This window comes from Mustelus asterias, chromosome 24 (assembly GCF_964213995.1).
Source record: "Mustelus asterias chromosome 24, sMusAst1.hap1.1, whole genome shotgun sequence".
In the NCBI taxonomy this organism is placed as follows: Eukaryota; Metazoa; Chordata; class Chondrichthyes; order Carcharhiniformes; family Triakidae; genus Mustelus; species Mustelus asterias.
Window position 1 is genome coordinate 24,951,700 of NC_135824.1, and position 22,045 is coordinate 24,973,744.

The 22,045-nt window shown below is 43.4% G+C and overlaps 1 protein-coding gene across 4 annotated transcripts in view; it reads right to left on the minus strand.

The window, feature by feature from the left end:
• unc13c (unc-13 homolog C (C. elegans)) overlaps positions 1–22,045 on the minus strand; it is a 640,043-nt gene that overhangs the window by 377,475 nt on the left and 240,523 nt on the right. For 2 of the 4 annotated variants that reach the window (XM_078241484.1, XM_078241485.1), the window contains exon 1: positions 12,145–15,184. The exons of the other annotated variants lie outside the window; for them this stretch is intronic. In XM_078241484.1, coding sequence (XP_078097610.1) covers positions 12,145–15,184 — 3,040 coding nt within the window. Of the gene's footprint in view, positions 1–12,144; positions 15,185–22,045 lie in introns of those variants that run through there. 4 annotated transcript variants of the gene reach the window in all.

The window sequence follows — 22,045 nt, forward strand, 5'->3', positions numbered from 1 at the left end:
GGAGCTGTGAGGCAGCAGTGTTAACCACTCTGTCACCAGTACTAGGCGGTCGAATCTCAATTTTCAGACGAACAAGTTATTCAGTTTTATGTGCACTTAGATCAAGGAGTGGCCGAAAAGTGCAGTCTTACCAACATTGTCCATATTCCAAATGCAAAGAAAATAAACTTTATTTACAATTAGAACCAGTACAGCTTCTATTTTTTTAAAAATTACGAATCTAAGACTTTAGATTGCCTAACAATGCCTGTTGCTTCTACATCGTGTTTTCATTAATCGCCTCAAGTTACTGTACACAATCATTTCAATGACATTGATTAAGCAGGAGAACTCCATGCCCTTCTTCAAATAGTATCATGGGATTTGATGTCCACCAGAATACCAAAATATCTTTGACAGCTCACAGTAAGAGAATGCAACACTCCTTCAACATTGTACATGAACTGCAGTCGCGATGATGTACTCATAGAATCATAGAATCCCTACAGTGCAGAATGAGGCATTTGGCCCATCGAGCCTGTACTGACAACATTCCCACCCAGGCCCTATCCCTGTAACCCCATGTATTTACCCTACTAGGCCCTTTGACATTAAGTGGCAATTTAGCATGGCCAATCAATTTAACCTGCACATCTTTGGAGTGTGGGAGGAAACCGGAGCACTCGGAGGAAACCCACGTAGACACGGGGAGAACTTGCAAATTCCGCACAGTCACCCAAGGCTGGAATGAAACCTGGGTCCCTTGCATTATGAGGCAGCAGTGCTAAACATGTCTTGCACTGAGGCTTGAATCCATGAATTTCCAGTTAATATTATCAAGCTGAATGAGATGTTATAATTTGCAAGTGTCAGCATGAGAGGGTAAAAAAGTGAAGAAAAGTGGTGCATAAAATTGGAGGAAACTATTGATATGGGTGGAGGATTGGTTAGGAGATAGGGCAACAAGTAGGAATAATTGATATGAACTTAAATTGGCAGGCTGTGACTTACATTGTCCACTGGTGATTTGAATTGGGGATTGAACTTGTTACTTGTCATTTATAAATGACTTAGATGAAGGAACAGCAAAACATATATCTAAGTTTGCTGACAACACCATGTTAGGTGACATATGGGAATAGAAAGTTGCAAAGAGGATACTGATATTGGGAAGAACAGTGGTAGATAGAGTTCAAAGTGGGGAAATGTGAGGTCATCCACTCTGATCCAAACAAAATTAAACTCGAGTATTTTCTGAATGGAGAGAAGCTCAGAACTGTGAAGGAGAGAAATACTTAACAGGCTCAAAACAACAATCAATAAAAGCCAGTGGACAGGCACAAAAAGTAATTTAAAAGGCTAATGACGTGCTGGCACTCATTGCTGTACTATACCTTCAAGGGATTGTAGCATGGCATCGTTAAAAGGAAATGTGTCAGGCGATCCAGTTTCAATTCACTTTTGCCTTAAAGCAGAGCACACACAGACAACTCTGCTGCTGGCATCTTCAAACTTTTTACCCATTACAGCTGTTCTCATGTGGCTAAAATTAATAAATGAACCCACAACTTGTTTGCACAAAGAAATGAAACCGGACAGGCCACCTGGCATCAACCTAGGCACTGGAAAAGACAACGGCAAAAACAGTTAACCCTGCAAAGTCCTCCTTACTAACACCTGAAGACTAATGCCAAAATTGGGAGAGCTGTCTCACAGACCAGTCTATGCAACATAGTCATTCTCACGCAATCCTACCTTAAAGATAACAGCACAGACAACACCATTAAGATCCCTGGATATGTCCTGTCCCACCAGCAGGACAGACCCAGCAGAGGTGGCGGTACAGTGGTATACAGTCAGGAGAGAGTTTCCCTGGGAGTCCTTAACATTGGCTCCGGACCCCATGAAGTCTCATGGTTTCAGGTTAAACATGTGCAAGGAAACTTCTTACTGATTACCATGTACCGTCCTCCTTCGGCTGATGAATCAGTACTCCTCCATGTTGAACAACACTTGGAGGAAGCACTGAGGATGGCAAGGGCGCAAAATGTACCCTGGGTGGGAGATTTCAATGACCAGAACTAATAGTGGCTCGGCAGCAGCACTACTGACCGAGCTGGTCAGGTCCTATAGGATATGAGTGCTAGACTGGGTCTGCAGCAGGTGGTGCAGGAATCAACAAGAGGAAAATACATACTTGACTTCATCCTTACCAATCAGCCGGCTGTAGATGCATCTGTCCATGACAGTTTCGGTTAGAGTGACCACCGCACAGTCTTTGTGGAGACAAAGTCCCGCCTTCACATTGAGAATAACCTCCATCATGTTGTGTGGCACTATCACCGTGCTAAATGGGACAGATTTTGAACTGATCTAGCAACTAAAGTCTGGGCATCCATGAGGCGCTGTGGGCAGAGCAGCGGAATTGTACTCCAGCATAATCTGCAACCTCATGGCCCGGCATATCCCCCACTCAGCCATTACCATCAAGCCAAGGGATCAACCCTGGTTCAATGGAGAGTGCAGCAGGGTATATCAGGAATAGCACCAGGCATAGCTAAAAATGAGATGTCAACCTGGTGAAGCTACCAAAGAAGACTACATGCATGCCAAACGCATAAACAGCAAGTGATAGATAGAATGAAGTGATCCCACAACCAATGGATCAGGTCTAAGCTCTGCAGTCCGGCCACATCCAGTCGCGAATGGTGGTAGACAATTAAACAACTCACTGGAGGAGAAGGCTCCAAAAATATCCCCATCCTAAATGATGGAGGAACCCAGCACATCAGTGCAAAAGATAAGGCCGAAGTATTCGCAGCAATCTTCAGCCAGAAGTGCCGAGTGGATGATCCATCTTGGCCTCCTCCAGTGGTCCCCAGCATCTCAGATGCCAGTCTCCAGCCAATTTGATTCACTCCATGTGATATCAAGAAATGGTTGGAGGCACTGGATACTGCAAAGGCAATGGGCCCTGATAACATTCCAGCAATATTCCTTAAGACTTGTGCTCCAGAACTTGCTGCCCCCCTAGCCAAGCTCTTCCAATACAGTTACAACACTGGCATCTACCCGACAATCAGTCTACTCTCAATCATCAGTAAAATGATGAAAGGGGTCATCAACAGTGCTATCAAGCAGCACCTGCTCAGCACTAACCTGCTCAGTGACGCCCAGTTTGGGTTTCGCCAGGGTCACTCAGCTCCTGACCTCATTACAGACTTGGTTCAAACATGGACGAAAGAGCTGCATTCCAGAGATGGAGTGAGAGTGACAACCCTTGACATCAAGGCCGCATTCGACCGAGTGTGGCATCAAGGAGCCCTAGCAAAAGTGGAATCAATGGGTATTGGGGGCAAACTCTCCATTAGTTGGAGTCATACCTGGCAAATAGGAAGATGATTGTGGAGGGTCAGTCATCTCAGCTCCAGGACATCTCTGCATGAGTCCCTCAGGATAGTGTCCTAGGCCCAACAATCTTCAGCTGCTTCATTAATGACCTTCCCTCTGTCATATAGTCAGGAGTGAGGATGTTCGCCAATGATTGCACAATGTTCAGCACCATTTGCAACTCCTCAAATACTGAAGCTGTCCATGTTCAAATGCAACAAGATCTGGATAATATCCAGGCTTGGGCTGACAAGTGGCAAGTAACATTCACACCACGCAAATGCCAGGCAATGACCATCACCAATAAGAGACACTCTAACCACCGCCCCTTAACATTCAATGGTGTAACCATCACTGAATCCCTCACTGTCAACATCCTTGGGAATACCATTGACCAGAAACTCACTGGACCCGCCACATAAACACAGTGGCTGCAAGAGCCGGTCAGAGGCTAGGAATACTGCGGCGAGTAACTCACCTCCTGACTCCCCAAAGCCTGTCCACCATCTACAGGGCACAAGTCAGGAGTGTGATGGAATACTCCCACTTGCCTGGATGCACCTCCAACAACGCTCAAGAAGCTTGACACTATCCAGGACAAAGCAGCCCACGTGATTGGCACCACATCTACAAACATTCATTCCCTCTACCACCGATGCTCAGTAGCAGCAGTGTGTACTATCTGCAAGATGCACTGCAGCAATTCACCAAAGATCCTTAGATAACACATTCCAAACCCACGATCACTTCCATCGGGAAGGGCAAGGGCGGCAGATACATGGAGCACCACCACCTGCAAGTTCCCCTCCAAGCCACTCACCATCCTGACTTGGAAATTTATCACTGTTCCTTTGCAGTCACTGGGTCAAAATCCTGGAATTCCCTCCCTGGCGGTATTGTGGGTCAACCCATAGCACGTGGACTGCAGCGATTCAAGAAGGCAGCTCACCACCACCTTCTCAAAGGCAACTAGGGATGGGCAACAAGTGCTGGCCCAGCCAGCGACACGCATGCCCCATGAATGAATAAAAAAAAATCCTTGATGAGCAATTGGTGCATTTTATTATATCAAAATACACAATTTATCTCAAGAGACAGTAAGAAATCTCACAACACCACGATAAAGTCCAACAGGTTTATTTGGAATCATGAGCTTTCGGAGTGCTGCTCCTTCATCAGGTGAGTGGAGAGGTAGATTCACAAACACAGCATATGTAGGCAAAGACACAATTGCATTATCTTGCTGTGTTTGTGAACCTACCACTCCACTCACCTGATGAAGGAGCAGCGCTCCGAAAGCTCGTGATTCCAAATAAACCTGTTGGACTTTAACCTGGCGATGTGAGACTTCTTACTGTGCCCACCCAGTCCAACGCCGGCAACTCCACATCATATCTCAAGAGAGCTAGAATACAAAGGAAATATATATTGCTGCAGTTATATAAAGCTCTGGTTAGATCACAGTTTGATTGTGTTCAGTTCTGGGCACAGAAACACAGGAAGGATATGCTGACCTTGGAAGGGGTGTCACGCAGTTTCACTGGAATGATACAGGAGTTAATGGGGTTAAATCACGAGTGCAAGCTGCATACACCAAGAGATGGATTTAATGGTCCCCTGGCAGTGTCAATTAAGGCAGGGGCTTATAAAATAAAACAGGAGACCTGCCTACCACTTTGCTGCCCATCCCCAAACTGTCTTCCATACTATGTTGCCAGGGATAATACCAGGCAGCCCCAGCCCCCAGAAGCCTTTAGCAAGTGGCTAATTAATGTTCTGCCTCCGCCACTACATTACATGAAGCAGGGGAGGGCAGGGCAAAGTGGGCGGCCCATGCAGCTTTCATTGTATCGGCTACTGTCAGGCAGTAAGTGGTGTCACCTCCTTTGGGGAGGATCTTCTATTCCCTTCAAAGACACCCCCAAATATCAGTCAGCGGCTCCCTCAGGCAGGCCTTACTCTCGGTTAGGGGCGGACGTTCCTCCCTGACTCAATTAAGGCTGCCTCGAGCACATTATCGCAGTGGGCAAGCTGACCACAGACTCTTCAGTCAGGGAATATGTCCCTCCAGTCCTATGTCTGTATTCCCTCTGCTTTGAACATTTATGAATGAAGCTGATAGAGTAGATAGTGCAAAAACTATTTCCTCAGCTGGGGGAGTCCAGAGCAATGGAGGGAGGGCAATAACCTTAATATTATGGCTAGGCTGTTAAAGTCCATGAGCACTCATTGACACAACAGATAGCGGAAATCCACAACTTTCTCCCTCGTAGGCTGTAGAAGCAAGGTCAACCAAACACTTCAAAACAAACTGACAGGTTTATGTTGAGCAAGCATATAAAGGATTATGGAACCAAAGATATAGGGAGTTAAGACACAGGTCAACCGTAATCTAACTGAATGGTGGAACAGGCTCTGGAGGTTTAATGGCTTATTCCTGCTTTTATGGCTTGCTTTTATACCACTTTTGATACTTCGAAATCTGCAAACAATTGTACACTAAATGTGACCTTCTAAACAAAGCATCCTTGTATTATTTCTCCAATTTCATTGTGCAATATAAAATTGTCCTTGAGATTCACATTTCAGGACAGATGTTGCTGAAAAATGCTTTAGAACAAGCACAAGTCACACTAATATCCCAGCAGGATTTTTCAAAATGGTAAGACATAGGGGGGGCGATCTTACCAATTCATCCCACAGGCCGATGGGCAGGATGAGCTGGTAAGATCGTGAGAGAGCCGAGAAATCAGGTTTGCACCCGATTTCCCACCTCTCGTGATCTTCCCGGCACCAGACATCCGGTGTGATCAGCTTTTTGCCCGAAAAGGGGGTCGTAATCATTCTGGGCGGGGGGGGGTTGACAATTGGCCATGGAGCCCCGCGTTAGCGGTGGATGAGGGGGGAGGTGATGGGCCATGGAGGCCAGCTAATAGCAGCTGAGGACTGACAGGCGTCTGTGCTCTCAGCTCACAAGAAACTGCACATGCGTATTGGCACCCTCTGTTGCTATCAGACGGCTTTCATGTGATTTAGGCCCCACCCACTCCCCCTGCTGGTGGATTTCAAGTTTGTCAACATTTTTTTTGCCGAAGTGTGGTAACATTCGATTTTTATGTCACCCAAAATTTCTCCCATTTTCACGCTCGTTTGGCACTTAGAATGTGTTTGATAAGATTGCCCCCATAGTCTTGGGATCACTTTCATTATGAGAAAATGAAAGGACAATGGAAAAAATGTTTCCCTTGATGCAGACTCCTAGAACCAGGGGACATAGATTCAAGATAAGTGGCAGTCGATGTGGTGAGGACATGAGGAAGAACTTTTTTACACAAAGGGTAGTGTGTGTCTGGAATTTGCTGCCCAAGTTGGTGGTGGAGACGGAGACCCTAAACTCTTTTAAAAAGTATCCGGATCTGCACCTTAAGTGCTGTAGGCTACAGGGCTATGGGCCGGGTGCAGGAAGGTGGGATTAGAAAGGACACCTTGGGCTGGCTTGGACAAGATGGGCCTCCTTCTGTGCTGTAACCTTTCTCTGGTTCTATGAAAGAAAATGTCCCCCTCTTGCCCAGTGAAAGAAGCAACAGTTGTGAGAAATGGTTCACAGAACGCAATGGATTCATTCCAGACTGCAATGGTTCTGAAGTCTTCAAAAAGAATGGGGAATGGAAATGCTGAAAGGGACAGAAACGTTCACATGTCCCTTCTCCAGGTACAACACAACAAGAAAGACTTGGCAATGGACGCAGGTTCTGCATCTCTTAAGATGGTGGAGATGTTCTTTATGTTAGACTAACCCTTACTGATACTAAAGCACTTCAAGTGGACAGGAAAGGTTGATTCTGCTGATTCTATGCCAAATGGGAATTTTCCAGGAATGGAAAACATATCAGTAGCTGTTTCATAATTGATCTGCACCGACTCCAATAGGCGTTAATTAATTTAGAATAATTGAATCCTTACATTGCAGAAGAGGCCATTCCGCCATCAAGCCTGCACCGACAGCAATCCTACCCAAGCCCTATCCTCGTAACCCCATGCATTTACCCTGCTGGTCCCCCTGACATGAAGAGGCAATTTTAGCATGGCCAATCAATCTAACGCGCAGATCTTTGGAGTGTGGGAGGAAACTGGAGCACACAGAGGAAACCCACGCAGACACGAGGAGAGCATGCAAACTCAAGACAGACAGTCACCTGAGGCTGGAATTGAACCCGGGCATCTGGCGCTGTGAGGTAGCAGTGCTAACCACCGTGCCACCCTTAAAATTGAAAATATCCAGCAGGCACTTGTGGGGGAAACAATAAGGACGAGAATTTCTGCTTCTGTACTCCTGTTACATTAACATTAATGGATGGAAAATTGTGTACTGAAGGTGTACAATATCACTACACATGCTCCTGGCATGCACCAGCGAGTCAGAAGCAGAATTCTACCTTCCCAGACAAATGGCAACCTGAAACTGTTCAGTCGCAGAAGCACAACATCAATCTATCTTCTAGCTAGCTCAGGTTTTGATGGGAGGGATACTCCCACAACATTACAAGTACAAATTGACAATACACAAGTCTGGAAGGAAAAGAAAGCAGCATCAACATTTTAATTGCTCTGTGTTTCAAGATGGCATTGTGCCTTTTCCCATTGTGAAATACTGGAGGGCAGGGGAGTGAATATTTGCTTCTGAGGAATTGTAACCATAAGCCAAAATATAGCTAAGAAGGATAAAACTTGATATTGTGCTGTTAGCATTTGCAAACCCAGATTAGGGTGGCACGGTGGCACAGTGGTTAGCACTGCTGCCTCACAGCACCAGGGACGCAGATTCAATTCTGGCCTCGGGTCACTGTCAGTGTGGAGTTTGCACATTCTCCCCTGTTTGTGTGGGTTTCCTCCGGGTGCTCCGGTTCCCTCCCACACTCCAAAGATATGCAGGTTAGGTTGATTGGCCATGATAAATTGCTCCTTAGTGTCAGGGGGACTAGCAGGGTAGATACATGGGGTTACGGGGATAGAGGCTGGGTGGAATTGTTGTCGGTGCAGGCTTGATGGGCCGAATGGCCTCTTTCTGCACTACAGGAATTCTATGATTCTATTTGGGTTTGAAGACTGCTATTAATATATAGATTACATAACATTATTTAAACAATCCACAGATGTAGCTAATACATTCTGGGGAATACCTCATTAGAATAACTATGAGTGCAACTATGTTTGCCTATTTGTAATAAACACATTTTCAGCTTGTATTTTATCCTTCACTTTTGAGATTTCCTCCTTTGTGCTTTTTACCATGTAATGAAGTATTTAAATAGCACATCTGCTATGATGTTTTCATTAACTTCCCAGGTGTTGACTGCTCAGCACTATACTTGATTTTGTTTTAAAGGAAAACTGCAAATGGGTTCACAATACTGTTAATACAGTTGTAAGATCTAGTTCTGTGTGTGTGTGTGTGTGTGTGTGTGTGGCGGGGGGAGCAATCCCTTAATGTACTGTCTTTATCCCAAGGGCAAAGTTATGTACTCTCTATGGTTGTCCATGTGGAAAAAGTAAGGCACAAAAGATTTATTTTCTTGTATGGATATCAGAGAAGGTTATTCCAACCAAGAACCTGATGAATATAAAATTCATCACCAGCTGTATCTTTTTGAGTATATTTTAATGTATATTATATATATGCAATATATATGTGTGTGTATATATAATATACACACGAAGAGAAAAACAGTATGTAATCCCTAGTGCAGAAGGAGGCCATTCAGCTCATTGAGCCTGCACCAACAACAATCCCACCCAGACCCTTTCCCTGTAACCCCACGTATTTACCCTGCTAATCCCCCTGACACTTAAGGGGTAATTTAGCATTGCCATTCCACCATCTTTGGAGTGTAGGAGGAAACCAGAGCATCCGGAGGAATCCCAACTAGATACAGGGACAACGTGCAAACTCCACACAGACAGTCACCAGAGGCCGGAATTGAACCCAGGTCTCTGGCACAGTGAGGCAGCAGTGCTAACCACTGTGCCGCCTATTTTACATTGCATTGCCAAATTTCTGGACCATTAGCAGAGACCATGACCTATGACGCCTGACACTCATGAAAAGACTGCTTTGAAGCATCGGTAGTGAACAATCATGGAAAAACAGCATAGCTTGTCCAACATTATCCCAAATATTTTTTATATTTGGTGTATTTATCACCACACCTCGTCAGTACAGTATAAATAAGGAGGCTTTGCAGAGCCTGCCAACTCAAAATAACTCCAAAGGAACCAGGATAAAGGATTATGTAACAGATTTCTTTAGCAAGAGGTGCAATCATAAAAATTGTAGCTGTGCATTGAGAAATGATGTTGTGAACCACTTTTTCACTCAAAGTGTAGTGGAAATCTGGAATTTTCAACCTCATAAAAATGTGGATCCTAGAACAGTCAAAACATTCAAGATTGAAATCAGAATGATTTTGTGAGGTAAGGTTATAAAGAAACATATGATTTAGAATCATATAATCATAGAATCCCTGCAGGACAGAAAGAGGCCATTGAGCCCATCAAGCTGCACTGACAACAATCCTACCCAGGCCTTATCCCTATAACCCCAAATATTTACCCAGCTAGTCCCCCTGACACTAAGGGACAATGAGCATGGACAATCAACCTAACCCGCACACCTTTGGACTGTGAGAGAAACCCGGAGCAAACCCACGCAGACACAGTGAGAACATACAAACTCTACACAGACAGTCACCCGAGGCCGGAATTGAAGCCAGCTCCCTGGCGTTGTAAGGCTAACCACTGTGCTACAGTGCTATCTGCACCATTTGCAGTGTAAACTACTGTGTTCACCATATTATGTGCTAAATGTTGGTCTCTAAACTGCCCTTCCTTCTTGGGCATTTTGGTATTAATAGTACATTCATTTGAAACTTTAAGCAGCACTAAAATAGTCCAAGTACTGCAAGTGCAAAATCAATTTGCAAACAAATTGTTAAGTATTGTAACATACTTCATTTAGCCTTTCTCCAACTAGTTTCACTAGCAAGATGGTGGAAATTCTGGAAAATTAAGCATAACGCGAAAAATAGTGCACAATATCAGTTTTCTAACCAAGGTTTAAGATTATAGTTTTAGTTTTGTTTTCTTAGTTTTAGTTTATTTATTAGTGTCACAAGTAGGCTTACATTAACACTGCAATGAAGTTACTGTGGAAATCCCCTAGTTGCTAGACTCCGGCACCTATTCGAGTACACTGAGGAAGAACTTAACATGGCCAATGCCTCTAACCAGCACGTCTTTCAGATTGTGGGAGGAAACCGGAGCACCCGGAGGAAACCCACACAGACACGGGGAGAACGTGCAGACTCCGCACAGACAGTGACCCAAGCCGGGAATCAAACCCAGGTCCCTGGCGCTGAGAGGCAACAGTGCTAACCACGGCGCCACCATGTCACAGGCAACCTGGTTATACCAATACAGAGCGAGAAGCAATGGTGTATTTGAAAAGAATATAACAAGAAACCAAATATGTTATCACAAATTGGAAACAGGTTCAAATACTTGTTTTTAAAACTCGATCCTTTGTTCATATGTACACCTGAAGAATTCAAGTACCATCAGTCTGGATGTGCTAAGTGTCCGGAGTATTGAACAGTTAAGCATGGTATAATTTTATGCACAGAGCTGAAACAAAATCCAAGGAGATGTAGAACTTAAAACGTTTATCAGAATCATCAAATCAATAATTATTTGAAACCTAATCACAACTGATTGGTTGCTGCATAAATCAGTAAAGCCCTTGTCTAAGTGTAATACTTTTAGCAAAGATGTTCTATTAATCCTGGTGGAGTCATTGAGCATTTTAAATTGTCTTGAACGCAAGTGAAAATAATCAAGAGTTAGTGTTAGTCAGGGTGACAATTATCGCCTACATCTTTCAGAAAGGTAATGTATTCCACGCAATTAACAACATGAGATGACAGAAACACTTTCACAGTACATCAAACCCAAAAAGCAAAAGAAAACTTACAGGATAAACAAAAGTTGCTATTTTTGTATATTATAATTCAAAAACATACTACAACCAAAGGTTCAGGATTTAGCAATATAACACTGAGTGCATTGCTATCCTATTTGTGTAGTTTACACGTTAAAAGCAATCTCTGGGTTTTTTTTTTGTTAACAGCAAGCTCCCTCTATGTTTCTTTTTATTTCTCCCATGTCTTCCCACGCTACACACCAACCGTGGTCTAAAATGCAGGTGCAAACCTGCTGCCAATGGGATGCTGAACCCACCAACACAAGAACCCACGTGATTCTATCCTCCTCCTCTATTTTGCTACATCTGAATATCTCAGGAACTCAGCAGAAGAGTTCAAATCTGAGTCTCATCATGCAACACCCAATACGTTGCACATAATTTTTAGTATCTGAATATGGTTATGTTCCTCTATACAATTTAGCAAATGATGATAGAATCCCTACAGTGCAGAAGGTGGCTGTTCGGCCCATCGAATCTGCAGAGACTCGCTGACAGAGCACCTTGCCCACCCCTGCCCTATTCCCCGTAACCCCATGCATTTACCCCGCTAATCCCCCTAACCTACACATCTTGGGACACTAAGGGGCAATTTATCACGGCCAATCCACCTAACCTGCACATCTTTGGACTGTGGAAGGAAACCCACGCAGACACGGGGAGAACAAAGTGCAAACTCCACACAGTCACCCAAGGCAGATGTTACATTAGCATTATTCCTATTATTTTAGTGTTAATACCTGCAGAAAATATCCTCTCTTCCATTTCTGCTACTTGTTGTCTATATGCCTTGCAAGCAGCTTGTCTGAACGTGGGTCTTATTTTGACTTTCTTTGGAATTTCAGGGCACTCCTCTGGGATTGTCTGATTTTCATAATCCTCTGACACGGTCTGATTTTCATAATCTTCTGACACTGTCTGATTGTCATCTTGATGTGCCCCTTCTAAGATCTCAGCTGTAGGCTCCACATCATCTTCAACACTGTTGGTATCATAAGGGATCTCGTAATTGCCTTCATGTAAAACTGGAACAGTAAATTCCTCTGAAGGCTCGGGCGACAATATCTGTTCATCGCTTGCTTTCGGAAAGGTTTTATTTTCCAGCTTTGCAAGCACTTCCTCCATCACCTCAACATAATCCATTTCATTCTCTCCTGTCTGCTCACTGCTCTCATCTTCCTCCGCTCTGTAATAGTAAGGCTCGTAGTATATGTCAGAATCAAGGGTGGCACACGACTCATCAGCTGTGGATTGTGACAAAGTTCTGAAGCGTCCCATGAAGTTGCCTCTTTTCCCATCTTCGCTCAGGCTTTGTGTACTTCTAGAGTCCATTTTATTCCAGACAACCTCCAGGGCGGATTTGGCACGCTGAAGCGAAGATCCAAATTTCTGGAAGCTGAATCCAGTATCAGAGAGGTCGATACTCAAGCGACTGTGCCAGGACTTAGCAGGCACCTCCATCGATTCACAATCACTCGGAAGCTCGCTCTGACTGCGACACCTCAGTGAATATCTATTTTGATATTGATAATTATCGCTGGAATACGAATCGTGATAGGGGTCATACGTGCTTTCCCACTGATTCTGAGTGTCCCTATCAAAGCCAGAACACTCGGAGGTGTCAAGTGTTGTCTCGTATGTTTCTTCCTCCTCGTATTCCTGGCCAACAGCCTGGTAATTCTCATCGAAATCTGTTGGGTAGTTTAGGATGTTTTGCTCCGACGGGCTGTTTAGTTCAGAAGTGAAGACATGCTGTGATGTGTCTAGACCAGAGTCTGTGCCTTGTTCTAAATGTTGCCACTCTTTCCATGGTGAAAGATCACCTTGCAAGGACAACTGTGAGTCACTGTAATGACTTCTGTCACCGGATACACAAATTAATCCATTGCTCATGCCACTATCTGCAGTTTCAGTGTTCTCCACCTCGTTTTGCTCCATATAATGTTGGTCCTCATAGTCGTACTGCTGATCGTGTGTGTCATTAACCCAGGTGGATGCTGCATCTTCCTTACCTCGGAGCCAAATGTCTTTCTCTGAGGACGACACAACCGAGGCGCCATCCGCTCTGATGAAGTACTGATTGTCGGAAAAGTCTTCGGAGTAAGACATTGACTGGCAGAGCTTAGAGAAATCAGACTCGGAGCGGCTGAGCTTGGCTGTGGAGTAGTCGCTTTGCAGCCAAGAGGGGGGCTCTTCTTTGTAATAAGGCTCGATCTGTTTCTGGGGGTCTTCGTATGGGGATGAGTGAAAGCTGTCATCGGCGCACAACTGTGTGGAGTTTGAGTAGGAGTTTGAGTAGGAACCGCAAACGCCGGTTCCGTCAATGTTGGTGAAGTTGTGAGATTCCGCGCCTAGTTTCGAAGCGATGGACACTTTCTCAAACACCGCTTTGGAACTCAACTCAAAACTGCGGCTACTGATGTCCAGCGCTTTGACGCTGGGTTCAGGTGACGCCAACCTATCCCCTCCGGCCTCCTCCTCTGTGGTGGCTAGTTTGATATTCATACTTTCGTATGTCTGGGATTTGGGCGGAAGGGAGAATTCTTTTCTCTCGGTTAAGTCGTAAAAGATCTCCGTGGAAATGCCGATGCCGGAACCTTTCAACTTGTAACACTTTTTCAGAACCAAGTCTCTGTTTTGGGGACTGTCAAAGTAAACAAGAATGGGACGCGGCTTGGCACTGGCACAGTCTCTTTGTTGTCCTAGTCTATGCACAAGTTCAAGTTGGACAGTTTTCCGGGCGTCTGTGAGCCCTAGTTTCTCTTCTATAATTTCATAAATAGTATTTTCTGTATTCTCCTGCAATTCCTCGGGTACATTAATAAATCTCAGACTCACATTGCTCCCTTGATAGTTCACCTGTCTGATATAATCGTGTATATCTCTGGTTTCTCTTCTGGACTGCACGAATCCAGAACGCAATTGTTCAATTTCAGTTTGCACCACTTCCACACTGCTGGAGATCTCATCAATGGACTCTTTCAGAGCATTCACGTGTCCACGCAGCTCACACAACTCGGTCTCTATCTGGCTTATCCCTTGCAGCTCCTTGAAGATCATTTCCATGACATCGTGGGTTTGACTGATGCAGCCAGTGGAGCTGAAGGCTGGTTCCAGGCCGCTCTTTTGCTGCAGGCGCCCAGTCCTGTCCAGGGACTTGCTTCTGAAGCCGAGAGACTTCTTCCAGGCGCTCATCTCCGTCTCGGAGGAAATGCACTCCTGGCTTTTCTTCCACTTGCGAAGTTTGCGCAAGGCACCCAGTCTCAAGAGCGTGCGGTCGGCGTCTGAGCTGCCATCGGAGGCAGCAAGGCTGCTGACGCTCTTTCTGTTCCTCCTGACTGGCATGGTGTGCGACTTGTGTTCTTTCCCTTTCTGCGATCCACTCCCCTCATTCAGTGATTCCGAGGTGCCGCTATTTACAGACCACGACTCTGGACACAGGTTGTCATTATTGGAGGAACTGATACCTTTTTTCAGCCCGTTGGCTATGGCCACCCTGTAACTCAAGGTGGGAGACAGTGAATACTCTGTCTTTCCCTCCTCGTTGTCCACAGATAGGTTGCGAGCAGACTGACACTTTGCTATTCTTTTGACGGTGGTCTTCAGGTTTGCTGAGAATTTCTGATTCCGCGCCGGGTTAGCTTGCAGGGGCTTTAGGACTTTCTTGTCTGGATTACTCTCTTTTTTCCGTGTTGTATTCGCTGGTTTCTTAGTGAACATTCCTTTGTAAAGTTTTAAAATGTAGGCCTGGAGTAGATTCTTCAAAAAGGAAGAAACCATAAGGAAGGGCGGCAGGTATCACCGATTCTGCTCAAATAGCGGTGCAGCCGCAGTGAAGCCAGCTGCACATTTCTAAAAACCAAATGAGTGCGTAACCTGCGGCAAAAGCCACGTTAAAAGCATCAAACCGTCTGCTTTGTATCTTAGCAAGCAGGTAGCATTAATAGGCTATGAAAGATTCATGCAGATAATTGTCAGAATGCAAATCATAGTGTGTTTGTATCTGACAGAAGCAGAGGAAAGTCCTGGGGGAAGGGTACCAGCACTGAACCAGTTGGAGATTCCATGTCCGCCTCTGTTACAGAAAAGAAGATATTAGCATTTAATGACACATAATTTTCAACGCTTTTGTCTATGCATGTAAAGAGAACATCTACATATTATGTTAGCAGCTGGTGTTATACCTACTAAACTACAAACATGCAAGGGCTGCAACAATATACCTTTCCTGGCCATATCTCCAATGGACTGCTGGCTCACCTTGAAATCAGTGCAATGGGAACTTAATTGAAAAATAGTACATTGCGGGAATTATTCCTCATTATAAAAGTTCTAATCCAGGTGTGACGTGTGATACATGTTTGGCATGTAGTGTTTCTTGGGAAGGAACTCTTCAAATGCAGACAATAAAACTATAACAAAACTTACTCCAACTTATAAATCAAAGAAAGGGTTTAATAAAGAAACTTCATTACTCCAAACTTGGGGCCTCACCCTGGGCCAATCCAAGTTCTCCACAATTCTCAACAGGTTCTTATTTATAGTGAGTCAACTGGTCAGCTGACTATCACATGGTTCTGTAATTGGCTCCATCATTTATTGGGTCAGCTGACTCTTGTTACCATTGGTCACAATAGCTTGTTACCATTGGTCACATTGCATCCGATACAAAGTTGTCACCGGTTACATTCTGACATGTAGCATTGTATTTTTCTTCCATGAACAGATCTTCATTCCATCCCTTTCCTGCAAAGCATTTTGGCTTTACTCTGCATAGGCTACTTAATCTAAAACTCTCCATAAGGGTTTGGCTCACTGAAGATGACAGTCTCTTGCCGAAATGAAGAATGCATTATAGTAAGTTTCACACTTATGTGCACTATAGATTATCAATAATATTACATATTACACACCATGTTGCTTTCAATCAGAATAACCTGCAAAGAGCTCCAATATATTTTTCTGTATTTGTGTTTCAATATCTTCACATCATATTGAGAATATTCTAGAAGGAAACTAACTCTGAAGAACTACCGGGATAAATAGTGTGATGGTGGGTGCTGAATTAACAACATAGTTTATGATGTTACAATGCAACCAATGGTACCATACATGTAGTGGTCAGCTGACCTGGTAGACAATGTAACCAATGGCAACATGCTGTGGTGGTCAGCTGACCCGGTATAATTAGAAAGCAGATGGGGATTTGGGAGAGCATTTGTGGCCTAAGTGGTGGTGTAATGAAGTTTCTATATGAAATCCTTCACTTTGATTTACTTTGTGAAGTTGTTTTTTGTTTATTGCTTGCTATCAGAGTATCCTTCCTGCCGGATAAGAACATAAGAACAAGGAGCAGGAGTAGGTCATCTGGCCCCTCGAGCCTGCTCCGGCATTCAATAAGATCATGCTGACATCTGAGAGTTCCACCATTTCAGCAGTGCTTTCTAACTTAGTGTCTCATATTTTCATGTTCGGGAATCTTGCTGCTGACTTCCCTAGTACCATTAATCTAAATAAAATGTCACAACTTCTCGCCCTCCAGAAAAAAGTTGTAAAACTCACAGGGCGCGATCTTACCTGCCGTTCACGCCGCGCTCCCACTGCAGCGGAGTCGGAGAATTTGGCAACCAGCCAAATCTCCGTTCACTGCAGCGGGATGGGAAAATCCCACCAGCGTGAACAATGATAAGATCCCGGCCTAAAGATTTTATACCTTTCATTTACTTTGAAATCTGTTACACGGCTGTATGCTGTAACTCTTTTCAGTGCTGGTTTGCAAAGAGTACTTAGTGCCTCTCTGCACAGTTTGGTTTTATTTCTCCAAGTGAGACAGATTGTATAATGAACAAGTTATGATCAGCCTCATGAGAGGAGATTTATTTTAAAAAGGTGTGTTATTCAGCATTTGGATTATAGCAATCAGTGTTGCGGAGGGGGGGGGGGGGAGATTCTAAATAGGTTCTGTTTTTGGACAGAGAATAAAAGAAAATGATTAGATTCATTGAAGTGTAAATTTTCAAATTCCAATTACCACACAAAGTGCTAAAGGTGTAATATTAGCAAAATCTAGTTGGGCCTGCTATTTTTCTATTTTTCATTTCCATGGATTAAAGTTCCAGTAAAACAGTAATTTAAATATCTAGTGTATGGTGATTAAGGCGAACATTTTTAAACTGAGCAGATAAACATTTTTAAAAACTATTAAGTGAAATGGATTCCAGTGTTAATTACTTTTTACATCTCATTTAATTTAAGTTATTAATTCCAATTTCTTGTTTCTTGCAAAAGGAACTTCAAAGATCTTTATTTTCTTGTTTCCTCCTTTGTTCATGCACTCAACATCCACTTTTGGGATGGGAATTTTCTAAAAGTATGAGCCCAATTTGTTTTCTGGGCAAGTTTTGAATGAGTTAAAATCGGGATATATGTGTTTGGGGCTGAAAGGTAGCTCTAAAGTTAGGGTCCTTGATGTCCAAGTCCCCAGATTTAACATGGGCACGTTCCAGATGTAACCAATTTCATTTCCAATGAGCAAAATGATCTCAATCCTAACTGTTGGCAATAGCTACAATCCACATTGGTGTGGCCAGGGTAGATTGCAAAAGAATGGAAATGTTCCTAGAAGCTTTACAATGTCATGAGATACTACAAAAGACAAAAACTTCCTTGAAATATTGAATAGAGAATAGAATCCCTACAGTACAGAAGGAGGCCATTCGGGCCATCAAGTCTGTACTGACCACAAAGCCACCCAGGCCCTTTTCCTGCAACCCCACACATGAACCCTGCTGATCCCCCTGACACTAGGGTCAACTTAGGATGGCCAATCAACTTAACCTCGGAGGAAATCAGAGCACCCGGAGGAAACCCATGCAGGCACAGGGAGAATGTGCAAACTCCACACAGACAGTGACCCGAGGCCAGAATTGAACCTGGGTCTCTGGTGCTGTGAGGCAGCAGTGCTAGCCACTGTGCCGTCCCTATTAGTCAATCTGATGACAAAATGGGAGACGTTTTCAGAAAATCTCCCGAACATTTAGAATTTTGTAAAAAAAAATTTTTTTTAATCCCATCGTGAGCCAGCATTCAATTTAAGCTTGTAAAACACAATCTCTCTCTGCAGCTATATCTTTCTCCCCAGAACACCTTGCAGGAAAGGGCAGTAGTCTTCACAGTTGTAAAATGCAATGCTCGAAGTTGGATCTCTTCACTTCACAGCAGCACATTAATCTTGGAATGGAATCTGCAACTACAATATGAATTTTCACCAAGGATTCAGCCCCCATTTATTAATCAGTGTAAATAGTACCTGTTCTTCCTGATCATAGTCAAAGTAACTGATAGTACATTGAAACATAGACTTTAAATCTTTTGTTGAACAATACCATTCAAGTTCCAGAACATGATATCATTTGAAATTGAATTTATTCAGAGCCATATGAGGCTAATAGAAGGTAGCACTTCAGTCAACTGCTTAACTGGCAATTGTGTGCAATTGCATGAAAGGCAGATGATTGTGTGTGGGAAAATGTGTCAATGCCAAGATGATGCCACTAATGTTTTGATAAAAAGTGGAGCAATGTGTCATGATTGTACTTGACATTGTGGTATTCATGAGCATGGGATCATGCGTCAAGTCTTGAAGCATGCTTCTATCGGTGCTTTCCAATACCGTGCTAACCACTTCTGCAAGCTGCGAGTGTTGCATGAACTCGCAACTTTTTTCTGGGCTGCAAATGCTGCTGTATGACTGGCTTACGGTAAAAGTCTGTTTCCCTGCTGCAAAACTGGTCATGAGAGATTCTTCTGCATAATGCTGCCTCTCACAGCCTAGGCTATATTTGTAACAAAACATGGGTTTGAAAATCAGATGAGGCTATCAATGTTACAATCTTTGGGAAGAGTCCAGTGCTTTTCAATGTCTGTAGCAGAGCTGTGAAAAAATCCCCACTTATGTTAGAATCTCCTTTATTATAAGCTAATATCATTTTACCGTTGCTTTAGCATCATGGAAGAAGCTAAATGGAAATTATTACTTCTTTTGTGAAGTATCGAAGCCTGTGCCAAATTGACTTTCATAAATCTTAATTACATATGAACTATTAGGCATCTGTGTCGAATTTATGGAAACTGATTTAAAATCAGTTCGAGTTACAAAGCACGTTATTACAGGGTAAACTCTGGTGTGCACTAAGATATGTCTGAAGTTGAAATTACCGACTCATCACTATTCTAACCATGTAAATGGACTTCAATTGGAGTAGCTAAACTGTGCTGTAATTTTATTTACCTGTCTTATTGAGAGGCATTTAAATTGCTGATATGATTCTTATTATTTCTGCAGCACCAGGGTAATTTAACTTGATATTTTAAAAAATTGAATTATACCTTATTTTTATAAGTATGATAGCAGTTTGTTGTTTTCAGATACAGGCATCGCTGTAACAATTATTGGCGATTTTAATGTGTGTATAAAGTGTTGCTGATTAATCATGCAATCTACAAGCATAAATTCTGTTATATCAAAATGTACTATTGTCTTTCAATTTACAGCTAAATTGAGACTTGTTACTCCTCTAAATAAAATGCTTTGATTTAAAACTATTTCAATTCCAGGAGGTATATAATCACAGCATGCATCCTAAGCACAGTGAACCAGCACAGTAGGTGGGAATTAAGTGATTTACTTTAGGACCCTTTGGTCAGGAGTTAAGTTCTAACACAAATTCAAACTTATGTTTACGCATGCAATTCCATCATTCTCCAACAATTTTTGTCTGCTGGGTTCAGGTAAGGGATATTATATCTTTGGGGTAAAGACATAAAAAGAGGACTAAATTGGAGAGGCTCCAAAGTTTAGGAGAAGGGATTGCGATACCCAATTAATCCAGACCATTTCAAAGTGATGCAGACAGTATGCAAACCGTATAATCATTATAATGATAGTGACATATCGCCCAGCACTAACATGCTGTTGAGTGACTGGCTGTCTCAGTGAGAGGGTGGAGTGGGGGGGGGGGCTGCAGTTTGTGTAAGGACAGCACTACATAAAGCCAGATTGCCTCTCTTAAGGCAAAGTGCATTTAGCTGCAGCATGGGATGAAACTGTCCAAAAGAGTGGAAGACCAGGAAGAAACTAGAAAACTGATGCAGCTGGCCAAAGAGTGAGCCCCAAGGTTGTTGGATGCTGTGCTGGAGTTCTTGGTGCAGGAGGTGCACAGGAGGAGAGAGATAGAGAGAGATTGTTTCCCTCAGGGGGCTAGGTGGCTCATCAAGTACTCAGAAGGTAGTGGGAAAAGGTAACAATTGTGATCAATGCTAACAGTCTAACCCTGAGGACCTGGAAACAGTCAAGGTCGGTGAATGCATCTTCCAATACCACTAAACCCTATTACAGTGCTCTGTTCATCAAGCCTGCTTCACCAGTCCACCAACAATCTCCATCAATCATGACTTATACCTAACATTCAGAGCTCCACCTCACTCTTTGCTGCATGCCCCATACAAAATTTCAGAATTGTTACAGCACAGGAAGAGGCCATTCAGCCCGTTGTGTCTGCACCAGCTCTCCGAACGAGCAATTCACTGAGTGCCATTCCCCTGCAACCCAGCACAATTTTCCTTTTCAGATAAGAATCTAATTCCCTTCTGACTGCCTCAATTGAACCTATCTCCACCACAATCTCAGGCAGTGCATTCCAGACCGTAAACACTTGCTGTGGGGAAAGTTTTTCCTCCTGTCACTTCTGCTTTTTTTGCCAATTACTTTAAATCTGTGCCCTCTCTTTCTCAATCCTTTCAGAAGTGGGAAAAGTTTCTCTCTATTTACCCTGACCCCTCATGATTTTGAATACCTCAATCAAATCTCCTCTCAGCCTTCTCTTCTCCAAGAAAAACAACCCCAACTTCTCCAATCTATCTTTATAAATGAAGTTTCTCATTCCTGGAGCCATTCTCAGGAATCATTTCTTCACTCTCTCTAATGCCTTCACATCCTGCCTGAAGTGCAGTGTAAGAGTTTTAACAACACCAGGATAAAGTCCAACAGGTTTATTTGGTAGCAAATGCCATTAGCTTTCGGAGCGCTGCTCCTTCGTCAGATGGAGTGGATATCTGCTCTCAAACAGGGCAAGAAGTCTCACAACACCAGGTTAAAGTCCAACAGGTTTATTTGGTAGCAAATACCATAAGCTTTCGGAGCACTGCTCCTTCGTCAGATGGAGTGGAAATGTGCTCTCAAACAGTGCAAACAGACAAAATCAAGTTGCAGAATACTGATTAGAATGCGAATCCTACAACCAGCCAGGTCTTAAAGGTACAGACAATGTGGGTGGAGGGAACATTAAACACAGGTTAAAGAAATGTGTATTGTCTCCAGACAGATCCACATCAAACAGGGCATACAGAGACACAAAATCAAGTTACAGAATACTGATTAGAATGCGAATCCTACAACCAGCCAGGTCTTAAAGGTACAGACAATGTGGGTGGAGGGAACATTAAACACAGGTTAAAGAAATGTGTATTGTCTCCAGACAGATCCACATCAAACAGGGCATACAGAGACACAAAATCAAGTTACAGAATACTGATTAGAATGCGAATCTCTACAGCCAACCAGGTCTTAAAGATACAGACAAT